At 29.9% G+C, this 19,782-nt stretch overlaps 1 protein-coding gene across 2 annotated transcripts in view; it reads left to right on the top strand.

The window, feature by feature from the left end:
- Positions 1-19,782, top strand: part of LOC126770534 (extracellular serine/threonine protein CG31145) — a 74,420-nt gene that overhangs the window by 33,593 nt on the left and 21,045 nt on the right. For both annotated transcript variants that reach the window (XM_050489968.1, XM_050489967.1), the window contains exon 3: positions 17,900-18,247. In XM_050489968.1, coding sequence (XP_050345925.1) covers positions 18,039-18,247 — 209 coding nt within the window. In that variant the 5' untranslated portion in view covers positions 17,900-18,038. The remainder of the gene's footprint in view (positions 1-17,899; positions 18,248-19,782) is intronic.

The raw sequence follows: 19,782 nt of genomic DNA, 5'->3' as shown, positions 1-19,782 counted from the left end.
ATTCATTTGTTTATTCCTCATTATTTTTTTCTTTGGCGTCGCTATACCAAGTTTGATCAATCGCTCTAGGCCACTGATGTTTCACGACAACGTAAGACCACACACTACACAACAAACAACCATTAAGTTAGATGAGCTACAATATGAATATCTGCGACATCCATCGTACTCCCCGGACCGTGCTCCAACAGATTACCATTTTTTCCGGAATTCGGACAACTTCTTACAAGGAAAAAAATTCAACACCGATGCTGCAGTCCAAACCGCCTTCAAAGTTTATTGATTCACACCCCCATGTTTTTTTTAGTAAAGAGATCAATGAACTACCTATGAGATGGCAAAAGTGCATAAATAACAACGGTGCATACTTTGATTAATTAAATATATTTTACAAAAAAAAAATGACTTTATATTCCTCCTGAACAAAACGCCAATTTCATATGTAAGGACCTAATATATACCATACGTATTGCATACACCAAATCTAAAATCAAATGGTTTATTAAAATATCACATTGTTTACGGTCGTGACAATACATGAACATCGTCGACAGGGCGCTGACACCTGTAACCACGCATGCCAAATATCATATGATATATTTCTCTTTTAATTGCACATCAATTCATTATAATTGTAGCTTGATATGATTATGTCCTATCCAATTAATTAAACATTGTAAGCTTCATTATTTGTTTAAATTTTAACCATGAAATAAATAAATAGAATGTTAGAATCGAAATGTAGTTGTATAATTTTATTGTCCGTATACCTTATTATTGGTTATTTAAAAAAATTACAAGAGTGTATACAATGTACTAGAAAGATTTATGTGTACGTACGTATATTTGATTTATTTATTTGGAACAGGTAACAGTTGGATAAAAAATTCTTCTCATCAAGATACTTCGTCTCTAACAGGTTGGATTGCAATAGTTGATAGATATATACTAGAATGGTCCGCTGGGAAATAAATGTAATAGTGTTTCGTCTCATGTATAATTTCTCACGATGTTATTTTAACAGGAAAAATATTAAGCACATAGCTGATTTGTGGTTATAAGTATGACCGAGTTTGAAATTTGAAAGCGACCCTCGTTAAGTAATGATCAATCCCACTAAATATAATTTAACAAAATTGAAACCTTTACCTAATCGACTTATTAAAAGTCTAAAATTTATATATAATAGTATATTTATATATAATATACATATACATATATATATATATATATATATATATATATATATATATATATATATATATATAATATTGTAAGTAAAAATACAGAAAAATTAAAAAAAAAAATAATAATTTAAAACAAAACTATGAAACTGTGTTTTCTTTTTCGGAGACAAGGTTTATTTGTTATGTAGTAGCATAATTAAATAAAAACTAATTAAAATATGTAAGAATGTTTAATCTATTATCGCAACATTCCGTCTTATTACTATATATATTAATTGTTGTTTACATCCCGGAGGTAATGCCCGAATTATTCCGTTTATAAATGTAGTTCTAGGTCAAAACCTCCAAACGTATTGGATTAAGGCCAATTCACATAAATTAATACCTATCTCAGTTTAGGCACGTGTTTATCAATGTAAGCTACGTGTAGAAAGGTTTATTATAATACTATTATTATACATAATGTGTCTTTGTATAATGCGTTTCATATTACGTTAAAATGTTATATATTATTGCGTTGCGTTGTTTATATATAAAATATTAAATATGTCAATATCTAAATCGAAACGTTCTCTAATATAAAAATAACACATTTGAGTCGCCATGTTACATTATTTTATTAAATATGAAACTGCCATCGGCTCGGAATATAGATTCTACCAAAAAGAACTAGTAAGAAACTATGTGTTGTCCTTATACCATCAATTTTTATAGGTACGTTAGTTAATTTTGAATCATTATTTTACAAGTACTTTGTGTATAGGGTGTGGTTTGTGTAAGGGTTGGTTCGGAATTTGGATTCTATTGGAAATATCCGAAACTTTTATTTTTACTTTTGTCTATTAATATAGTCTTTTTTTTTAATTTATGATTGATATATATATATATATATATCATATATATATATATATATATATATATATATATATATATATATATATAGTGTTATAAAATATTAACTATTTTTTGTCTGGTTTACTTACCTTTAAACCGGAACATAAATATACTAAGAAGTGTTGTTTAGCGGTAGAATAGGTGATAAGAAGATTACCTACCTACCCAGAAGCGTTTGTACAAAGTCTTACGTACCACGAAGTAATTAATTTACATTTTAATATTAAATTTCCCGTAAGAAAATCAGTTATTTTGTAAATTGTATAATCTTAAAGCTAATAACTGTTTACACTACTGGTCAACAGCACTGTATATCTTGCAACAGGACTATTAAAATTTAACTTGGCCAATCATCTTTACTACTATAAGAGGTAATAAAATAATCGTTGTAATTATCGTCAAGAACATTAATATGTTCATTACCATCATCATTTTATAAAATTAAAAGCTTTAAAATACATATTATTGAATTTGGCTTACAACCACTTATTTTACTTATACGTAGAAGAATCGACAAGAAGCTCATTACTGACTCTTTTATGCTCTTTATACATTAATTAATTCATTATTTATAATTAGATATAGAATGTGTTTCATCAAGTTAACGAATGCTTATTTCAATGCTTTGTTTCGTCTACCTGTAAATATATGACTTTTATCGCATAATATAATTGCACAGATTCAAATTATAGTTTATATGAAAGCAAGACTCTCGGCTTCTTGTGGATAAAACACGTGACCTTAAACTGAATATTGCGGGTTCAAATCCGTATTACTGCGCGATGAAAGAAAATTTTGTAAAACCTGCATGTGTAATATATACCTGAAATTTTGGCACATATGTATCGCCAGAATCAGCGTGGTAGAATATGCTCCAACTCTTATCTCTTACACAGAGGACTACTTTTTTAATTTCATCCATACTTTATGGTGCACAACATGAAATCAGTATAAAAAAATCCTTAGAATTTTAGTTTTCTACTCCTTTTATATGAAAATCGTTCTTTGATAATGTTTGTATATTGTGGTGATATGGTCAGCTCTGACATAATGAAGGTAATTTGAAACGTTTGCGGAATAGGAAGGCGTATCTGTCAATATGGGTTTAAAATATCTCGCCAACGAAACCAGATTTGAATGATATTTATAACCGATACGTGATAGTCGCGTTTGTAATCACGTGTTCTGTGTGTTGATTGAAACACATACAATATTATGTTCGTTTCACTATCACTAATATATCACAAATATATCTAACTGTATTTAATGACATTCGTGAAACTTTGTATGACTTCTGGTGATGTCATATTATTATTTTAATAGAAAATGTTTTACAAACGTAGGAACTAAAATTTTATATATCGCGTCGATTAATATGAAACAATGTATTTTCTTTCTTACATTAAGACATATTACCTAGTCAAATTTCATATTATGGAGATAAGGATATTATTTTTTTTTTCTAGAATGAAATTGGCCTGATACCTAAAAGTTATCTTCAAAGTGAATGATATTAAAGCCCAACACGTGTATGTAGTATGTCGAAATACTCTTACAGTTTATTTAATCATACATTAACTTTTAATATTATATACTTTATACGAATGTTAATAGCGATCGTAACTTCTTGTTTTGCCTGTTTCATAAAGTCATGAATTTTCTTAGTCTACCTGTAGTCTACTAGGAAATCGACAGATAAAACTGTCGAAATGTATGGGCAAATAAAATATGAACAAATATAGAAATATAATACTTTCTTCAATTCAATAGTTGTTTTTTCATGTGCCTCTTGTAATAATGTATATGTATATCTAAAGCATGCCTCCTCATCACTGTATAAAAAAAAACCTGTGACACATTTATTTGCCTTACTCCTAATAGCTCTGAGGATTTCAAAATATACCTAGACTTACATATATTATAGTCATTGCATATATTTAAGTAATTTGCTCATATTTAAATACATTTTGACATAGTATTATATAAATCAATATATTGCCATTAACTTGAGAATATTTAACCTACCTTCAAGGTCCAAAAATATTTCCAACTGTAATCTTTATAGATACGGTTAATATGAATATTAGAAATGTTCAAAGACAACATAAGAAGGCAAACAAAAGAACACAGACGACAATTAAAATTGTAATCCTGAAATTTCGATTGTGATGTGATGTTTGGAAATAAAATCATTCAGTCATATCAGAATATTAAACTCCATAAAAATAATAGTAAGATCCAAAGGCAATGGACAATATATCCTTGGGAATAGTTAGTTTAAAAATATGTATAAATAATTTTAACAAAAATGGCCTAGTAGTTAAATTACGTGAATCTAACCGAAGCTCGTGCGTTCAAACCCGGGCAAACAATATTTTCATGTGATTAATAATCGTTAAGATCGTTTTCGTTTATTTGGTCCATCTCGTGCTCGTAAAGGAAAACATCGTTACCTGTATGTGGCGAATGATAATCTGTCACTTGTGTAGTAAGCCAAAACTCCTAATGGAGAGAAAGCCGTAGCCCAAGAATTAAGAGGCTGTTATTTTTTACATTTTTAACAAAAGTAATATTTTATACTAAAATTCCTTCCAAATCCAAGATCCTTAATATGGAATTATTACATTTTATTAAGCATATATATATTATTATATATATATTATTTACATTTTAATTTATTACCGTAATTGTTGAGAATTGTTTGTATTTTATTAAAATGTCTTAAAAACTGATAATTTGCATCAAAATACAGTATTGGAATGTTCCGGATATTAACAATTTACAATAAAAACTATTGTTGCATAAAAGTTACAAAAAGTAAATATGCGTGTAATGCAATCGCGAATTCTATTATTCTATTGAATTGAAAGAAAATTTAGCATTTCAACATGACGAAGTATAATATATTGTAATGTATGAGGATTCTGAATATTTCATGCTTGTTACAGTGACGTAATTATTTGTGAGATCAGTTTGGATATTTGTTACGGACACGTACGGTGTAAATGTTTAATAGAATGTTTGAATAGACAATATTTTTGCTTTATGAAACTCGTATTAAGCCGCGAAATGAACAAACAGTCACGTACTAATTTTATACATTGTACGCATATTTGTTATATTGTTTATGTTTATTGTGTGTTTATGAATATAAAAAAATAAAACACATAGTATTTGCGTTTTTTAAATAAATATCCAATTACACTGGTGTGTGTGGACACCGATTTAATATTTATGAACCATAAAATTGTAACTCACATTACTTCTTTCGTTCTTTTAGAAAATCGCTATAAGCAATTCGATTCTGCATTCCGAAATCAAAGGTTAGGAAAGAAAGTAAACAACGCCAATGGAATACGATACCAATCGTCATAGTGCGCTTGTCCGCAGTCACACATACTAGTACATACCTATACTATGTGATACAGTATTATTCCGTGAATTTAAATTGCACGATCTCATTTCGGGTGTTTTCTCTAAATTCCCTTAGCGTGACATTGATAAAGATCGCCGTTTTACATGGTTACATCCGTGAAACTGGAAGTGACGGTTGTTTGTATGCAGCGCGGCCGGCGTCTACTGCATGGCTTATTAAACGTCTGACACACTTGTAGATACACGATTTAGATATCAGTGATATAAATTTGATGAATCAGTCTTGTTGATTGTACACAATTCATACCATAGTTTATTTAAGAAATTATTTATTTATTTTTACATTTTATTTAAGAAAATAATTTAAATCTCAGTTGCAAAAACATTAAATTTAGCCTTTATGAACTATAATTTAAACTTCACCTGCAACGGTCTAATAATATGTAAATTAACAGACACATTTTAAATTTAAATATGCGAATGTTATCTTAATCTTAGGTGAAGTATTTTTTGTATAAGCGTCATAAAAAAAAACAACCTAGACAAAATAAAATTGCTAATATTATGTAATAAATAATGGCCCTAAATAGAGTAACTATTTAGGGCCACTGTTATGTAAATTGTGAGTGTATCTTTATTAACATACTATTAAATGAAGGTTTTTTATCTGTTAAAAAATTTGACTTTGATTCTGTTACCAGTCACCCACCGACCTACCGTCACCTAATTACGTGTAACCCATTGTGAAACTGTCAATGTCAACTTATATCAAGGTGGGATTTTTTTTAACTATCACGATTGTGGTTAATATGTTATTGAAGTTTTTAAATTAATAAAATTTTGCTAGATGCCTATTTAGATTAAGTAATGACATAGATTTCAATTGCAGCGCTTTATTGCTTCAATAACATTAATTCTTTAATAACTACGTTTATTTCAATTTTTCACAATTTTATATCGATTTTCCCTGGTTTAAATGAATTGCTCGAAACTTTATATCTTGGCTGTAGCGCTTAAAAATAAATGAAAGAAGTGAGGTTAAAAAGTATACTTGGACTGAATCAGTCAGTCAAGAGTGGGGAATAAGCTAAGCTGAAAGAACCTCATTTCCGCCGTTTATTCAATACATTTCATTTAAATTTCTCAGACCGTTTAAGAGTTGGCTGAGTGGTTTAATTTCTCACATTGACTCCTCACGTGGGATAAGACGAAGAAACGCTTTTATCTTCTATAGGATTATTTATAGGTTAAGTGAATTCATGACATATCTTTTCTTTATATTCTACTTATTGTGGTTTTTGTTATTTTTATATTACGTAATTTGAATCATTTCAATATATCCGATTATTGCAGTTAAAGTCTTAATAAGATCTTTGTATATAAAAATACCGTTCCTTGGTTAAATGATTGACAGACATCGCACAGTCTAAACGTAATGTGTCCTACATTATTATAGACTTGAATTATGAACTTTCGTTTTGTAATGTAGTTGTTTATTAAGAAAATATTTTGCTACATTCTGATTTTAATTGGACTCCGATGGGAGTTCATATAAAATATATTTATGCATTAAAGAAAACACAAAAAAATATAATACACGTTTCTAGAAATAGTCAATGTTGTTTCGCTGAAAACACACATACATGTTTATTACATTATAATTTTTTAACTTATTTTTTTTTTCTTTTTTAATTTAGGGACTTTTGTCCTACACAGTCAGTCCCATGAATACATGCCTTTTGGTGGTATGTTGTATGAAGGTATGCACAAGCATAGTTATTCTGCAATTTTTTTTTTTATGGAATAGGAAGGTGGACGAGCATATGGGCCACCTGATGGTAAGTGGTCACCAAACGCCCTTAGACATTGGCATTGTAAGAAATGTCAACCATCACTTATAGCCAATGCGCCACCAACCTTGGGAACTAAGATTTTATGTCCCTTGTGCCTGTAATTACACTGGCTCACTCACCCTTCAAACCGGAACACATCAATATCAAGTACTACTGTTTTGCGGTAGAATATCTGATGAGTGGGTGGTACCTACCCAGACGAGCTTGCACAAAGCCCTACCACCAGTAGCAATTTCCAATGGCTGACTGAAAATCCAAAAAATCCTTTTAAAAAATTGTACAACAAAAAAATTTAATCTATTTTATAAATAATAATAATATAATGCGTCGTCGACAGGATCAGCCCTTTTGATAACTTTGAATATTATTTTTATAATAACTACTTCCTGCTTTGCGCAGCTTCACCCGCTTAATCTTAAAATGTTCCGCCGCCGTGGGTCAAAATGTTGTGTTATTATATATAAATAATATATATATATATATATATATATATATATATATAATTGGGCTAAGGTAAAATATATATTTTAAACTGAAAGAATATGTTTAACTTGTAAGTTTTAATTAAAGTAGTACAATTTAATTTTTTTCATTATTAACAAATATAGGATAGTTTGACCTAAATAATATTTTGTTCTTCAAATCATATACTCGTACATATCTACGTCATTACAATCCCGTCCTCTACTGTCGGGTTGGATGGAACGCAACAATTTAGTCATTAACTATCTTGTGGGCAGGTAATTTGTCCTTCCGTCATTTGAGGGCCAATTTAGTTGTTATCCTAATATAAGCAATTATAAATTTATTTATAACGACAGATAATTCCCCTCCAAATTCAAAAACTCTTATCAGTTAATATAATTGAGTAGATTTAAACTATTTTTAGACGATTAATAATTTCCACATTATTATTACTGAACAAACTCTTTGGGTTAGGCAATTTGTTATGAATCCCTTGCTTTGTCGAAGAAGATTTCATTTAATTTAGATGACTTTATATTTTTACACATATACAAAAAAATACCGTGTCAAATGGTATTCCTGGAGGTATTAAATTAAAAGAGTAGTTTTTATGGCAAAGGCCCTATACCCAAAGTAAGGGGTTACAAATAAGAGAAGGAAAAGAGATATGTAGTAAAAATACATTGAAGGGGTTTACAAATCAATTGTGAAATTATCAAGATATTTTTGTGGTGATTGAACTATTAACAAGGAAGTGCCGAAGCGATTTGCAATGACCACAAAGCCAAACAAATGTTCAATGATTAAAATATTTACTTCATGTGACATCGAGGTAGTATAATAATAATTATATGCTTGGACTAACATACTTAAATTTGCAAAGCAAATGAAATACGACTCGTTTCTATTTTATTAAATGTCTAAGCAATTTACTTTGGTTAGTTGACTGTAATTTAATAATTTATCATACAAACCTTGCTTTTATTAATTTATATACAGTGTTCTTTGTGTTACTTCCACAATTCTAATTGAAAGGCTACTTACGTGGTAACTTTTCATATCTGATATTTGAAGTAAAATCACGGAATAATAATAGCGTAATAATTAGAGATAAATAGACCAAATCAAATCAAGATATTTTAATTCATATAGACTTTTAAAAGTACTTTTGCTTCCACCGCTTCGTAATGTGGATTCTATCGAGAAGAATCGGCAAAAAACTCAGTGGTTACTCTTTTTTATTTAAAAAATACAAATTTGTATAAATAACATACATTTACAATGAATCATACATACATACATGTACAAAATTACTGTAAACCTAAATTTGCCTAAACGATACTAAGTTCTAAACACGATTCTACACGGCAACTACTCTAATGCCGAAATGTAAAAAAACTCATGTCAGATATAAAACTCGATAAAGTTATATCCTTTGATAAACACAATATATATTGTTAATTTATGTATTTTAAAACAATTGCACTTCCTTTATTGTTTTAATATTACGTCATTATGTAGTTATTCTGGTACATCATTGAAACTGATGCTGCGCAGGCGTCGGAAATCTATCATTCAAGATGCACACCATAATAGACATAATGAAATGATAATGAAGGCAGGTGCCCTTACACCTTTACTGTGTGCCTGGTAATATTATACAGACCATGTTTTCCGTATGAGCATAATTTGTAATAAGTAATTTACAAAGGCCTACGGACTAAAACATTTTTAATTGTAATATTATAGTGTATAAAAGTATTATTGTGGATAAAAATGACTGGAAAATATTTTAATCAATAATGTTACATAATATTGCTCGAGTGTTTGTAGATTACAAGCTATCTCTTAAATCTATATATGGCGAAGCATAATTTAAGTATTCAATTGCAATTCTTATGAGAACGAAGTCGCAAGAAATGATAGTAGTGTATTTATTATAATTGCAGTGCAGTACAATTATGTCCGTATTAAAATTCCTGATTCGGACGTTGTTTAAAATGTACAAGGTTATCAATACATGTAACGAGTTTCGTAATTTCATCTGTTATATGGAAATCGATAACTTGTATTAATTAATTTTAACTTTGTAAAAATATTCTCTTACAATACCTTTTGCATATGTATTAAAATAATAATTATTGTTATCTTGCCACACATATATATAGGTGTTGCAAAAAACTCTTAAAGAACTCTCAAAGATTATATGTATACCAATCGTGACAGTTATAAAATAGATTCAACAGAATAAAAAAATAAAACTACATATAAAATACACGAGTGTTTCTTGAAATGATTCACGCGAGAAGGAAAAAGTTTTTTCTCATAAATAAGAGATGGACAAGTACAATCATATAAAATCTAAATTACCGAGTGCTGTTAAACCAAAATTATTAACATATAAAGAAGACGAATCGATCTTGGCTTGTGGCTTCCAAGTTTCGTAAGTTACGCACTTACTAGCTTTAGTTTTTTCGAGATTCATACTCGTATAATCAGAGCGGCTTTTCACCAGGGTAATATAATTTTGTCGCAATAATATAACCTTTTCAGCTGAATATAGTAATAGTTTCATTAATTCCTAAGCACTTATTGCGTGATACAATCTTTTTATTCATATATATAATGAAGTATACTTGTTTAAAATTTAATTTTTCTTTGTATGTATAATTACTTAGCAACGAGGCAGTTCTGTGGAGATATTCAGTAAGAACAAACTCACCGCAGAAAACGATCGTGAAATGTTTGAAATTGACATGCTATACTAAATATAACCATTATAAACATTTAAAAGATTCACGCATGAAAACAACGTCATGAAATGCGAAGTTAGTTCTTAAAGAAAAGCACAGAAGGTCTGTCGCTGTAAATAATTAATATTAATTTTGTGGATATATTACGATACAGAATGAATGTTATTTTACAATACTTACTAAGAATAAGCATTCATAGAGTATGTGCGTTATTTGAAAAAATGTCCTATTTCACAGCGCTGACTTTCCACGTTATTGTATTGAATTGTGTTTTGTTATCTCCTTTAGATCGTAGACCTATATATATAAGCTTGAAACGATATAAATGTTCACAACATTTTTTTTATTAAACAATAAATTATTTTATTAAAATAATAAGCATAATTATTTGACCGAATTAAAGAGAACATAAGTTAATGTAAGGAATAAGGTATAAAATTGTGTTACTATTGAGGAAATTTGTCTTAATATTTTAACTTTTACTTAAGATTTAAACGATCGAAGAAATAAAATAATTAAAATTATATTATTCCATTAGTTTGCATGTTAATATAATGTTGATTACGCCTGTCGATAGTGGCTTCTTATTGTCTGTTATATTGTTCTAGGTACACGTATATTGCAGAAAGTACCTACATTCGGCTAATGGAAACTGTGATCAAGATGTTATCTCTATATAGCTGTTGTTGTACCATTGTTTATCTCCTCATTCAATGACTAAAGCGATCATTGCGTGCTCCTAGTGCTTACGTTCGCCTGGTACATTGTACGTCTGTTCCTTATATCTATTGTTCTTCAACTTACCTATGTATGAACAACAAAACTTTTTCTTGTGATAAATTATTTTTAATTCTGTTTTCACGTAGACGTTTTGTACGGTAAAATATTTACCATTAATCTAGTAATGCGGAGATATAAATGTTCATCTTAAACAATACTTTATATGTACTTACACCTATATACATATATTGTAAATATAATATAGTTTGTGGCCTTTTAATTCACTAATAATTACGTAGATTTTTGTGAAGTCAATGTTAAAAGTCAAAGTGTACACAGTTGTGATGTTGCACCGTATTTGTGTACTCGTGTTGGTTGTGAAATAGCACTTTCAATGACACTAATGCATGGGTGCATACGAGCAGGTAATGTTAGCTATCGTCCTGCGGTGCATAATGACCGCTGGAAGTTAAGCATTACGCAAACACAACTATAAGTATTCCTTTTGTAAAATTGTTTATAAAAATGCATAGTTTTCCATTTATTTCATATAAAAACGAAAGAAAACATTTTTTGCGTTTATTATAATCCTTTATTCCATTCCAATAATGTGTTGTTTGGCCAAAAATATTTTCATTGTATTTGCGTATTTAACTCTTTGTAATTTACGATGCTTGTGAATAAAACAAAAAATAACATGAAAACGTATTCAATTACGCGATTCTCGAATTCCTTTAGTTACATCATATTTATTTAATTAATAAAATCATATTTTTCTTATTTTTTAATTGCATTTTTATGCGTATGAATTACAATGAAAATTAAATTTTTGAAATTATTGCATATTTTCCGATTAAATAATGATATTCAAAAGCCAAGTATTAAATCACAGTTACTCTTAAAGTTTGTTCAGGAAAGGGGCGATAGAAGCGAGATCTTCACAGTCAGGGATCAGCTTGCCTTTGAACTTGATGCAGGATTCAGCACAGAGAGGTCCTTCGAACCACGGGCCGAACATCTTCTTGCATTGGGCGCAATTTTCAATGCAAATTTCCAGAGGATCCCATCCAGTAGCAATTGCTGGGCTGGCGATGGTTTGATCCAAACAGAAGAAAAACATAGCTACATAGATGACAGCGTAGAAGGTGATTTTTCCTGCCATTTTTATGTGGTTATAGGCTTCTTGTATTCAGTGAAAGAAAGATAGGTGGAAGAAGACTGTGATGTCCGAGTGGACCGCGAACATTTTATACAAGAATCTGCCGATTTTCTTAAATGAAGCGTGTCCTTAAACCATGGGTGGTAGCGCGTTTTCCATTATCTAAATGTATTTGTTTCTAATTAGATTGTGGAAATGAATATCCCGATATTGCTTAGAGCCGAGGTGGATTGAAATCTTCATTGACATCAAGTATGAGTGAAGATTGACAAACATTTATTTATGTTTTTACAGTTTTGCTTTACAAAAACAGTTAAAATGATAAATTATTTTTAGATAATAACTACTGGCAAATAAAAACTATTTGTGTATTTAATTTTTATATAGACATTGTAATCATTTACTTAATAACGCAAACGTGTCACAACTCATTATTTTTGATGATCGAGTCTTTTCCGTCGCCCTAGAATATTTATATAATGAAAATCATGTTTACATTTTAATTACTAAACAGAAAAATAACGTTAAATATGTTTTTTAAACAAAATTTAGCTCGTATTGTGGAAATACTTGACATGGTATTATAAATAAAACATTATTATAGTATTATGTTTTAAAGGGTTATAATGGTATATTATTCATTTTTCTATCAAACATTGTCACAGAAATTTCAATTTTATGTCAATAGCACTAATTAAGTTGGCTCAAGTTGCGAACTTATATAAATTAACGAGAGCTGCGTAGCGTGCTGCAAATTGGATAATTGAAGTCTTTTTGTTCGGCGTTATCATACTCGTATGCAAGTCTGAAGAGTCTCATGTACGTTTTACAATTGAACAGGAGTTATACCACGTGTTCCATCTTTTTTAAGACTTCGTGACATGATAATTTTGATTCTTGTTATGTGACAGAAATCAGTTTTATCTCCTGCCAAGTTTAGTAAATATGCTCTGTAACTAAGTTTACGCTTTTAACTTCTGCAGCGATTCCTGTTTTGACTCTTTTAAGTTCTATGACAGATGTTCATAATACTGCATTCAACTAAATTTGGTTAAACAGTTTGAATTTTAAGCAAAGGCTTGAAATTCGAATTTATAAGCTTTCTTATTAGGAACTTACATTAGAAAGTTAAGTTTGTTTTTTGCAGATTGTATAGTTGGGAATTTATTCTTTCTACATTTAACATTGGAGTCAAACATTTAGAAGCAGTTTTAGAAAAAATATATAAATCGTATACAAAACCTACATTTTATAATAATATGACATAAAAAAATGAGAATTTTCTGAATGTGAAACAAGTAGTAGAACGTAAATTTTTAAAATACTGCAACAAAAATACAAAAACGTAAAGTTTTGTTTTTCGTATTCGATTTCGAACAAATAAAACAACTTTGTCCTTTTTCATCTCTAATTGATGTTACAGGGGTGTATTTCAATTTTCGAATCAAAACTGATACGATAGGACCGATGCAAACTTGAAAATGTGTAGAATAATCTGTAACAAAAACTTTTTATTTTTACAAGTATAGTAGATGCATTCGTGTAAATGTATGTACGTGACTGTAGACTACAAGACAAAAAAGGTATGACGATTTGCCTCTGACTGATTTTGGCTACGGTGTCTATTCTAGGCGTATACTAGCCGCTAGTGTGTTCCTAATCTCAGATTCACTAATGGATTATACAACGGTTGACGCTTTCAAGAATATATATTTTTTTATAGTTTATATAGGCGGACGGGCTATATATGGGTATATATAGGCTACTTGATGGTAAGTGGTCACCAACGCCCGTAGACATTGGCATTGTAAAAAATGTTAACCATCGCTTACATCGCATACAAATTAAGCAGTTTAACCTGTAGGGTTAAGGGACATTTTCTTCTACGCACCAAAATGATCAACATTTACCGTACCTATAACCATATAGTGTTTCCGCCACTATATCGGAACCTACACAATCATTTTTTTTTTAATAAATAGGTAGGCGGGCGAGCAGGTAGGCCACCCGATGGTAAGGGGTCACCAACGCCCATAGATATTGGCATTGTAAGAAATGTTAACCGTCGTTTACATAACCAGTGCGCCACCAACTTTGGGAACAAAGATGTTATGTCCCTTGTGCTTGTAATTATACTGGCTCACTCATCCTTCAAACCGGAACAAAACAATACCAAGTACTGCTGTTTTGCGATAGAATAGCTGTAAGTGGATGTTACCTACCCAGACGAGTTTGCACAAAGTCCTACAACAAAATACAGAGAAGAAGGGAAGAAAATAACTCATCATGCCGTTACTGCTAACTTAAGTAGTTATAAAAGCTATGGGAAAGTGATGTACTAAATACATATAATCCTGTGTATAAAATTGTTTTTTAAAAATTCGTTTTTACCATCTATTTTCGTTCTATTTTATTAGGATGTTTTTCTTAAAGGAAAACTTAAGTGTCGAGGATAAAAACACTTTTTATACGATAAAAATTCTTTCATAAAATGCCCTTTTATGATTGAGAATGGGTGTGAATACTTTGTAACAAAATGGATAAGTGCGTACCATTTTTTTTTAAATTATAATGTTAATTTTTTTTACTAGGTTTTACTAGCGTTCCCAAGGTTGGTGACGCATTGGTGATGTAAGGAATGGTTAATACTTCTTACATCACCAATAACTACGGGCGGTGGTGACCATTTAACACCAAGCGGGTCATTTGGCCGTCCTACCTATAACATAAAAAAAATAGTTAGAACGTGTTTACGGTTAGTGACATTTATTTTCTCAAAATGTTTAAAATATATTACCCGTTTATTTATTTAAGCTTGTAGGTATACAGAAACCATACCTATTTGGTATTATGTGTATCTCACGACATCGTATGATATTCTCCTTGTTTTTTTCCTTACTTGAATATTTTACAATATTTTATGAGAATGCTTACTTTCGACGCCTTCTAGCAAAACTTTACACATACCTAATTTTTTTTATGTTTGCTGTCTTATGATGAAAAGAGATTGGCATTATTGTGGACCTATCAAGATAAATTATAATAATATACAACAAATACATATTTACTTTAATATTAGTGAATTCCTCTTGTAGAGTCGTCTGTATTTCTTACCGGATGGTGAGATTATAAAAGATCGGTTATTTTGATGGAATATACATGATAAGTTTACCTTGGGTATTAAAAGTAAGTATCACCCAATAAGACATTATACTGTTAAACATATTAGGGCGTTTGCACTTCATGAAGATGTTATATTAATTTATAAAATTAAGAAACTGCAATTAGCTTTAAATATAATATTTGTCAAAATAAAATACAATTTTATGAAATTCCGAGTTAAGTCTAAATAAATAGGATACAAATGAATCTTAAATGTAGATGATTTTATCAAATATTAACAATTGGATTGCCATTATTTGTAAACAATTATCCAATACCATACGCGCGCCAAATATTGCACTCTGATGGGTATCAGAATCTTTCAAGCAAGAGCCCAATCCAACCGCAAAGTTTCAACTCTTCAAGGATGAACAAATTCCTAAACGTATGGAATACACACACACATTATAATATACAATAAAATAGTTTTTACCCGGGATTACAGATATATCGTCTAAATTAGTTAACATAAATAATGACGTATATTTTATTAGTTTCCACATTCCTGTGTTTCATGTTACAAAAAAGGTCAACATATCTTACAATGTATTCAATTATAATAATATCAATTACTCGTTTCAGTTTTATCTGTACATGCGAAGATTTCATGTATATGAATGATTAGCAGATTCAGCGATATTTAACACTATGTATAACATAAATATAGGTTTATATTTCTCAGAGTCAGCCAAATTGGCGGTCCACGTGCATATGTATGTCTTAGTTTGTAATATTATATTTACCGAATATATGAGGATTTTATATTTGTATGAAGAGTAAAATAGTATAGAGACATTTGCTTGTTTTGCTTTTTCATACTTGATACATAGTTATACACGGTTGACTTAGAGAAGACTAGGAGCTTATTCCAACGCTGCTTCAATGACTGTTGTTGGATAGATATATGGAAGAATTTTTTATCCAAAACATGCAGGTTTCTTCAGGATGTCAGATGGATGATTTGGAATGGTATTTGACACATTACTAATAGTAGGGCTTTGTGCAAGCTCGTCTGGATAGGTAACACCCACTCACAGATATTTTGCCGCAAAACAGCAGTACTTGGTATTGTTGTGTTCCGGTTTGAATGGTGAGTGAGCCAGTGTAATTACAGGCACAAGGGACATTAGGGAAAGATATTAGTTGCCAAGGATAGTGGCGCATAGGCGATGTAAGCGATTGTTAGCATTATTAGCCCATATGCTCGTCCGCCTACCTATTCTATAAAAATTATAATAATAAACATAATAATTATTAAGGTATAAATATAATTTATATCAATAGATTATGTGTATGAGAAATATAAAAATGTCTATAAGTTGATTACAAGCTATATTATAATGCTATGATAAGTTAAATTACTTAATTGATATACTATCACATTAATTTCCTCACGTATTATTTTTAAGACAATGACATTTAAATTCAATGTTTGTGCCAAAAAGTATGGGATCAAAACTAAACACTTAAAAATACTTTGAATCTTTGTTGTGTTTTTATCACCACGACGAGGCAGATCAACAACTTTCTTCCATTCGTTTTTCGAACGAATCTTTTAATATTAAATCTATTCACAACCTTCAATTTAATAACATACAAGTACTTAAATACTTAAGACAGACGCAGCTTCCTTACTATTTCAAAACCATTATACTCTATCATTACACTAGCTTGCGTAATCGGTTAACCTCACGGTCGTGAGTAAACGCTAGTGAACTCTGTAATAGTGGTACCAACATTAGCTGTTTCCTTGGTATTTGAACACTATATGAACTGGTTTTGTATAAAAATGTCACGTTTCTGCCATTTAATTGAGCATTTAGTGACGTTGTCGTAGATAGGTATCGCAAACCATAGTCTTGACTATTACTCTCATCACTACTTATACAATTGTTTTTGCTAATTCAAGGTATCAGACGAAAAGAAATCTAAAGAATGGTTAGACAAAACCTTATGTAGTAAAAGAGAGAAAACGTTAGTTCTCTCTTGTGTGACTTAAAATAATAGTTTTCAGTTCAAATTCAGTTTTCAATGTAAAGCTTGTGCTTGAGGATGAAAACTATACACCTACCTAGTTAATATAAATGATTATTATAAAATATCATAATATTAAATCAAAATAGTTTATTTGAAATTTATTATATACTTATTTGGAATCTATAAAAAGCTGATTTAATTACCTTTAACAATATGTAAGAAAAAAATAACTGTATTGTAGAATGTGTAATCTAGTGGTTTCCGTTTTTTAATTAGTACAAAATTAATAATATTTTTACGATTTTCAGAGACATTTAAAAATATTGCGCTTTATAAATGATGCGTTTGTTACAGTGTCAGCGGGTGGGCGCGCACGCAGTGGCGGCGGTGGCGGTGGCGCGGTGGTTGCGCGCGCGACTGTAAGCGCTCGCCGACGCCGGACCATGCGCCTGGGGGCAGTGCGACCGCGCCGCGCCGCCAGACCGCGCGCACCATGCTCAACATGAAACTTAAAGAGCGCCTCGCGCTTGCCCTTAGCGCCTTCCTCGTCCTTTTTACGCTCATGCTAATTGTAGACCTGCAAATGGACTATGGCATATCAGGACATAGAGTCCCGTTGCATGGTCGAGTGAAAATAGGCGATGACACTGATAAAGGACGATCCGCGTACATTGAGTTTCGGAAACGTTTTCTTCAGAAAAGGTAAGTCAGTGTACCAGTGTTCTGCTTAAGTGTTTCATGATAGTTTTTCTGTGTATTTCGGGGTATGTATTGTATGTATCCTTCGTCACAAAAATAATTCCTTTAGATCTTATCAAATCTTATCAAAAATTAATACAATGACCTCCGATAGCGTTCAAAATTAGATAATATTATTTATGATTGATTTTAGTATTAAGAAAAAAAAACTCGTCTGACACTTATAATTTCTAATAACTTAAGTGAAAACTACCTTAGTGTATTGTTATTGTGATTTATAATAAAACATATTATTTTAAAACAGCATTTGATGGAAGTTTTATAAATAATGTTAATTCTATTAAATTTAGAAGTAAGCTGTCGTCGCGTTATCATGTGTTTACTGGTTTGACAGCGTCTTCTGTGATAAGAAATTACGTTTTCTCATTATGTAAACAAAATATAATGATGTATTTAATAATTTATGAGTAATTGAGTGCACAAATTGTTCTACTTTATTTATAGTTAAAATAAATTTATTTGTACCAATAATTAAATAAACTTAGTACTAACTTCATTAAATATATTATATATAATAGTGTTATTATATGGATGAATATTTAATGTGTTCATTTACTTTTACCGTTTTGTTAAGCGTGTTAATTAAATTTTAACTCGTTCTAGTTTTACAATTTACAATAAAACATATTTTAATTTTGAACTAATAAAAATATCATGAAGAAAAATTGCCAAAAGGTATTATGTTTATTTATTTATTTATTTATTATATCAACACCAACAAGAAGTACACTAATAAATACAATTGAGCCTTTAAACATGACGTTATACAAATAAAGTGTCTCCTAAATTATAGGTGTTGAAAAAATATATCAACATTTCTAGTTAACAAAAAATAATAATTTTAAAAATCAAAATATTTATAACAAATAGAAAAGACATGAACAATTAAATTATTATAAAATTATCACTTGATTGGTATAAAATGAGTAAAATATAAATATCGGAGAACATTTAAAATTGTTGAATAACAATTATTTGATTAAAAGCAAACAAAATTAAGAGGTACATTACATAAAGAAAAAGTTGTTAAAAACAAAAAATTATACATTATTTTATATATTATTATTGAGAAGAAAAAAAAGATTTTTTTTTACGAAACTGATTCAATTTTTTTTAATGACATTAAAATATTAATTTTAAGAGCTTCGTTTGACACTTTTTATTGTTAATCATATTATTGAGCATTTTGTAGATATTATTAAAATCGATGATTAGCCTGTTAATTGGAGAGTAGCGCCCCTGACGGGAGTGAGTAAGTTTCACATAGACTATATTCAAAAAAAAGATTCTTAATTAATCAGATATACTCAAAATGACTACCTAACCTTATAATCGATCTCAGTTTGAAATATTGTCTCAGATTACACCAAAGAGCCGAGATGGCTCAGTGGTTAGAACGCGTTAATGTCAACTGATGATTGCGGGTACTAACCCAGACAAAAATCTTTTAATTTTCATATGCTTAATCTATGTTTATA

This window comes from Nymphalis io, chromosome 9 (assembly GCF_905147045.1).
Source record: "Nymphalis io chromosome 9, ilAglIoxx1.1, whole genome shotgun sequence".
NCBI lineage: Eukaryota > Metazoa > Arthropoda > Insecta > Lepidoptera > Nymphalidae > Nymphalis > Nymphalis io.
This window is presented reverse-complemented; position numbering and strand designations above follow the sequence as displayed.